Genomic DNA, 7,224 nt, shown 5'->3' with positions numbered 1-7,224 from the left:
CGCGTTACGTAGACGCGTCAACTACCGTTGAGTCTGCCAAATTTTCTCTCTCATTCAATAAAAAAAATTTTCTTCATTTCTCTCTCTTTGCAATTCTCTATGCTGTCTTTGGGAGCTTCCTCTGACATTTTCACAGGGATGTCTGTGCAGCCGTTGAGAAATTTCTGTTTGATTCAGGATGACGTCCTTGCTAATTTCTTAAAACCGTTATGCTATCTTTTTAACAAGATTCCTCGTCATAGCGTCCGATTTTTTTTCGTTTCTATTTCCTTTCCTTTTTCATACATTTGACTAATTATGTCATTAACTCACCCGATTCTTAGTCCATCCCCCATAGTGGGTACGAGGCAGACCGACCAGCCAGCTGTGCGTGGCTGTGTCCAGCCCGAGTTTTTTCAAACAAACAAAAAAAAATGACGAAGTGCCGGGCCGAGCGCGTGAGCTACGGGCAGCGCGTTTCGGGCCGGAAGCCTCCGACGAGGCGTTCGAGACAGAGCAGCCGCCGCGCCCTGCCACCGAGCCCGGGCTTTTGGTGAGCGCGCCGCCGCGTTCGAGCCTCGGGTCCGGCCGCGCCGGCACCGCTGACCAGCAGCGGACCACGAGCGGCAGTCGCCATGGCCGCAACGCCCGACGAGCCGGCCATCGGCATCGACCTGGGGACCACCTACTCGTGCGTGGGCATCTTCCAGCACGGCAAGGTCGAGATAATCGCCAACGACCAGGGAAACCGCACCACCCCGAGCTACGTGGCGTTCACTGAGACCGAACGGCTCATCGGCGATCCGGCCAAGGCGCAGGTGGCGCTGAACCCGGAGAACACCGTGTTCGGCTCGAAGCGGCTCATCGGCCGCACCTTCGACGACCCCAAGCTGCAGGACGACCTCAAGCACCTTCCCTTCGCGGTCGTCAACGAAAACAACGCGCCCAAGATAAAGGTCACCTACAAGGGCGAGGAGAAGGTCTTCAACCCGGAGGAGATATCGGCCATGATCCTGACCAAGATGCGCGAGGTGGCCGAGGCCTACCTGGGCCAGAAGATCACGCTCGCGTGCGTCACCGTGCCGGCCTACTTCAACGACTCGCAGCGGCAGGCGACCAAGGACGCCTGCACCATCGCCGGACTGCAGGTGCCCAAGATACTCAACGAGCCGACGGCGGCCGCGCTCGCCTACGGCCTGGACAAGGTGACCAGCGGCGAGAAGCTCGTCCTCATCGTCGACCTCGGGGGCGGCACGTTCGACGTGTCGCTCCTGTCCATCAAGAACTCGCAGACGTTCGACGTGCTCGCGACGGCCGGAGACACGCACCTGGGCGGCGAGGACTTCGACAGCCGCCTGGTGGACTACTTCATCGAGGAGATCAAGCGCAAGTTCAACACGGACATCTCGAGCAAAGCGCGCGCCGTGCGCCGGCTGCGCACGGCGGCCGAGCGGGCCAAGCGCATACTGTCGTCGACGGCCGAGACCAGCATCGAGATCGACGCCCTCTTCGACGGCAACGACTTCTATACCAAGATCACGCGCGCCCGATTCGAGGAGCTCTGCCTGGACCAGTTCAAGAGCATCCTGGGACCGATCCAGAGGGCGCTGGACGACTCCAAGATTGACAAGATGAAGATCGACGAGGTGGTTCTCGTCGGCGGCTCCACGCGCATTCCGCGCGTCCAGAAGCTGGTGAAGGAGTTCTTCAACGACAGAGAGCCCTGCCACAACATCAACCCGGACGAGGCCATCGCCTACGGCGCGGCTGTCAGCGCCGCCCTGTCCGCCGGCACCAAGGACGAAACCATCAAGGACGTCAAGCTGCTCGACGTGGCGCCGCTGTCCCTGGGAATCGAGACGGCCGGAGGCGTCATGACCAAGATCATCAGCCGCAACACCAAGGTGCCGTGCAAGACCTCCAAGCCGTTCACCACGTACTCGGACAACCAGACGGGCGTCACCATCCAGGTGTACGAAGGGGAACGAACCATGACCAAGGACAACCACCACCTCGGCCGCTTCGAGCTGACCGGCATCCCGCCGGCACCCCGGGGCGTGCCCAAGATCGAGGTGACCTTCGAGATCGACCACAACGGCATCCTCAACGTGTCGGCCCGAGACGAGAGCACGGGCCATGCGCAGTCCATCTGCATCACGAACGAGAAGGGTCGCCTGTCGGACTCGGAAATCGAGCGCATGCTGAAGGAGGCCGAGATGTACCGGCTGGAGGACATCGCGCAACGCGAGCGGGTCGCCTCCAAGAACTCGCTGCAGAGCTACGTGTTCAGCGTCCAGCAGGCCATCAAGGAGGTCGTCAGCGACAAGATCTCCAACGAGGAGAAGGAGAAAGTGCTCGCCAAGTGCAAGGAAGCCAACACGTGGCTGGAAGACCACCAAAACGCGGCCGCGGGAGACATACAGGCCAAGCTCAAGGAAGTACAGGAGATCTGCTCGCCGCTGATGATCAAGATGCACATGGGGTGAAATGCGCGGGAACCAAAATGGCGGTGCGCGCGTGTGCTTGTGTCATCGGTGGCTGGCGCGCCATTCACTCTCGCTTTCCTCCTCATTTGTCCCGAAAAGGTCACGTCGAGGCCCAAGTGAAATTAAAATCACCCGCGCGCTGCCCACTTGCAGCGTATTACCACGACGACGTTGCTTGTACGTGCGTTACCTTCGTGGCAAAGGCGTTGCGCGCACGCCCGCGTCACTTATGTCGTCGTGCGGCGACAGCAGGCGAGGCTGAAGACCGTGCGAGACAGGGCCTGTTGCGGAAGACACTCCCAGTGATTAAACATTAAATTGTAAAAAAAAAACTGTTTCACGTTCTCTCCTATCCACGCCCCCCCCCCCCCCCACTTCCCCCCGCGCTCTATCTCGCTATCTCAAACAGTTGCAAACCGCGGTTCTGTCGTTTTGTGCGCTTCTCCGCGTGACACTGCTGCCACTGAAAAAGTACCCTTTACAGGCGGCGAAAGTAATTTGATGTGGAATGCGTTTTTTTTTTCAAATCTATAGCGAAATCATTTTCTTTCTTCAGATGAAAACGCTGGCAAACTGTATATGCCGCGAAATTTAAAGAATGCAGCAGCCATACAAACATGCACCCTAAAATTGATGATTGCTCGGAAGGAAGAACTCGCGCATACGTTCGCGGAAACTATTGAATTTCGCAAGGGTTTCGAACCACAGTAGTCAGCGAGCACACACGGCTAAGCGAGCTACCTCATAAAGATGAATTAAAGTGTCAGCTTAGCCAAACGAGTTTTTTTCCTCCAAGAAACTGCGATAATAGGAGGCGCGCAAATCCACGCCCCAGAGACGATTACCACCTATTAAAATATCTCGAAGGCTATGCTTTTGCTGGCTGCATGTCTCGGAAGTAAACGTCGAGAGGGAAGCACGTCATGGCCGCCATAGTTTAGGTAATCCAGCGTTGCCTGAGTGTGCTGTCACTGCAGAGTTGGAAGCTTTCTCTGGAACTATTGATTTCTGTTGATTTTGATACTGACTGCTGCGTAAGCGCCAAGGCAATTACAATGCTCTATTCGATAATACATAGCTATTCATTAATCCGCATTGTTAGTTCTCGTGCTGCGAGGTTCGAATGTTATTTCTTTATTGGATAGCTGTCGACCCAGTAGTTACGCTATGGGGCCTCAATTCTTCGTGAGCGTCACAAATAATTACGTTACCTTTTAATGCGATCAGTTCGAAAGGCGTGTGAAATGCAGTGACCTGCAGTCAGTTATTTTTTACTCTAACAGATAATTTCGCGTTGTTCTACAGCACTAATTTAATTCATAGAACTTCCGATTTTTTTTTCATTATCAATTGGAATAATCCACCCATTTCCTGATCAATCCCCCCCCTATAGTGGGTAGGACCTACGTGATCGACAGGAAATAACAACAGTGTGGCTTCGGGCGCTGAAGCGAGGGGGCTATTCACGTTGCCGAAACCTGTTGTGGTGGTCTCGTGGTAGCATATGCCATGGTTACATGGCATACACGTACATACAGCATACGGCATACGGCATACAGTACATACACGTACGGTATGACCATGTTGCCGAAAACTGGCTCCATTCACCACTCGATGGTACACGAGGCGGCAGTTTATTTGTTGCGCACTCACAAAGGCCGCAAAGGTGCACACACTCAGCGGGAACATACGACGTATGCCGATATGGGACGAAATTTAGTGGAAACTCATTTTATGCACGCCAGCAAACATAACCCTCGAATATATTGTGACGAGTCGTATGGTTTCGCTTTAGATATTCCATGCACTTTTCGTCCGTTCAACTAGGCATGGACAACAATGGTTAAACGCTTCGTTTGCGGCGTACGTCTTTTATTATGTTCCTTCCAATGGCCATGTAGAAACCCGTACAAAAGGAAACGATCACAATTATTTGTTGTCGGGCACGTCACACCTGCAGCTGGAATGCCAGTAAATTTGCGTGATGACGAACGCGTGACGTACGCACATATGGGTATCGGTTTTCGCTGGAGCTCGGCAGAGAACACTTTCGCATTGAAATGCCCTATTTGTAGAGCTCTCGGGGAATTTAGGTTCTGCGCCATAATTGTGGAGCCGATAGCTACGTAAAATAAAAAAAATAAAAAAAGAAGGCAGAGAAGCTGGAAAAAATTTCTGTGTCAGTATATTGCTTTAAAATTTTGCAATTGTTCATTAGAACCCTCTGCATGTTTTATTTTCAATAAAGTTTTTTACTCACTCACTCACTCATCCCTCCGTCAGCAGGCGAGACTGGCCTGGCTCAAGCCCGGAGACGCCAACCGACAGCTTTAACTGGGGGAGCGGGCGGAGAAGGACAAGCAGGCCCAGGGCCTTACTTGAGCCCGATCCCTCGGCCACCTCCCCCTTTCCCCTTCCCCCCTTTGAATAAAGTTTACCACACCGCTCACTCACTCTGCATGTTTCCTTTCTCCGGTGACACATACCGTTTTCGAATGCTTACTTTCTCAGTCAGAACCGAACTTCCGTACGCATTGAATTAACCGGGTGCCCTCTGTTTGGCTCTTATATACGCACGCTTTCCTGGTGGGTGGCTGGCTGGTGGCCGGAGGTCAGCTCAACAAAGGCGCCAACCCAAATGGCGCACACGTTTAGTTACTGTGAACCTTAGGCTTAGGTAGCAGGTGCCGTAGGTAGCAAATACGTACAGTAACTCTACGCGCGCTCCTTGCCGAACGCCACCTGTGATTACTGTTTGAGACGAATAGCGTGCTAGATATGTGCTGGCTAACGACTCTGGTCTATACGGAATGACGCAATGAAACGACAGACGTCACCTAAATATCCTCCCTACAGATAATATACCGGGCGTTTCAGCGAACACTTTCGAAAATTTTTAAAGCTTTCCTATGCCAGATAGCACAGTTCTAGTTCATGAGCTGGCCTACTCGAAGGGCTGGACATCGCTTGCAAAAAAAAAGAGAAATGCATAATAGAGTAATTAACAAAAAATCACTAATTAAATTTCTAACTAATTACTTATCGCATATTGCAATTACAATTTGCAATACATTTTGCAATTTGCAAATTCTAGCCGTGGAGTTCGCAAGGCGGATCCACTTGGAACGAATTCTCAGGATGGCACCGGTTTCGATATATCAATTCCCGAACTTTGCGAAGAAATACGCTGGCGTTCCAGTTACTTTCGTGCTTCAATGCATGAAACGACGTTGTCCTAACAAAGCGACTGGCCGCTCGAGGAACTTTTCGTGTATTCGCGGGCTTCTTTCACGCTCGGGAAAAAAAAACGCTTTTATGTAGCACGTATTGAACAGCAGAAAGCTGTATCGGCGAGTTTTTCACGTTGCCCTACAATTTTCTCATTGACGCTTTTCATCTAATTATAGTATTCGAGAAGCAGATTAATTAAGTAATATTAAGTATGTAATTAGGCGGAATGCAAAAAACAATAATATGAACATCTCCCAGCGACGGCAAACAACATATGACCTCGGTTCTGTCCAGCTACGTGGCATTTGCATATCTTTAAATCTTGTGCATGATTGTTGGGGCACCCTACATCTGTACTGAACAACACGGTGACGCTTCGTTCTCCTGTCCACACCGAAAAGTATACTGAACAATTTTTGTTGAAATCAGGACGTGGTATTCCAGGCCGCCGGTCCCTTGGGATTGCGCGCAAACCTTCGTGTGCTCCGAAAAATGTGTAGATCTAAGTGAATTCCGGTAAAGTCATACCAGAGTCCTTCATTAAAAGATTGGTTATGCTAAGGAGCAGGAATGGCGTTGCTCATTCACATGCAACTTTTCGATTTTCGCCCTCTCAGCTAGCCGCCAGGAGGAAGAGTGTCACATACATACATACATACATACATACATACATACATACATACATACATACATACATACATACATACATACATACATACATACATACATACATACATACATACATACATACATACATACATACACACATGTACATACGATTTCATGTCAAAAGCAGCAGAGTTGACATCTTCATTATTTATTGATTCATCTCACCATCTATCAAATCAAAAGCTCCGGAATAGGGATCGTGTTAAAATAATATTTACTCTCTCTAAATATACCATGTTTTCATTATCCTTATAAAAAGGGGGGGGGGGACAGGAGCAGGGTGACGATTATTGGAAAAGAAAAACCGTTAAAGGGATCTGGAGGTTAGGGGGGTTAAGCTCTCGGTAACCTCCTGAACTCATCCATTTACCGAAACTATGTTGCCTTTCTGCTTACTTTTGTTGCTTTTAAGTTAATATGCGTTCTGCTGATAATCGTGTGTGATTTTCGCAATGGGAATGAGAAAAGGAACGTCATAAAATTTGAGGAATAAAAATTGTCATGTGGAGAGATCAAGTTTAGTTGAGATGTTTGCCCAATAGAAAACAAACACCTTGGCCTTACAGTGCCTCTGCTATATTCCAGTGCCTCTCATTGCCTCTGTTATACCTTATATTCGGAGCAGCTAAAGTTTCACGCTGAAATGCATCAGCCGGCCCTGGAAACAATTCCGAGAGATCAAGTCATGAATTCAGCCAAGCTGGCAAATAAGGGATGCAGCGCAACTAGCGATCCTGTTTAGACGTCGCTAACGCCAGGCACAGAAAATGCAGCGCCCACCATCAATCGATTAAACAGGGGCGCACATCAGTCGACGAAGCGCTCTAATTGAATCTCCGAGCACTGTTCTTGAGTTTTT

At 50.3% G+C, this 7,224-nt stretch overlaps 1 protein-coding gene across 1 annotated transcript; it reads left to right on the top strand.

The window, feature by feature from the left end:
* The first annotated feature begins 475 nt into the window (after positions 1-475).
* LOC142564303 (heat shock 70 kDa protein 1B-like) lies at positions 476-2,797 on the top strand. The gene has a single exon (XM_075675254.1). It carries the CDS (start codon positions 615-617, stop codon positions 2,463-2,465), a length of 1,851 nt encoding a protein of 616 aa, XP_075531369.1. The 5' UTR covers positions 476-614; the 3' UTR covers positions 2,466-2,797.
* The last annotated feature ends 4,427 nt before the right edge of the window (positions 2,798-7,224 follow it).

This window comes from Dermacentor variabilis, chromosome 11 (assembly GCF_050947875.1).
Source record: "Dermacentor variabilis isolate Ectoservices chromosome 11, ASM5094787v1, whole genome shotgun sequence".
NCBI lineage: Eukaryota > Metazoa > Arthropoda > Arachnida > Ixodida > Ixodidae > Dermacentor > Dermacentor variabilis.
Note: the sequence above shows the minus strand (reverse complement) of the source record. Positions and strands in the feature narration are given on the sequence as shown.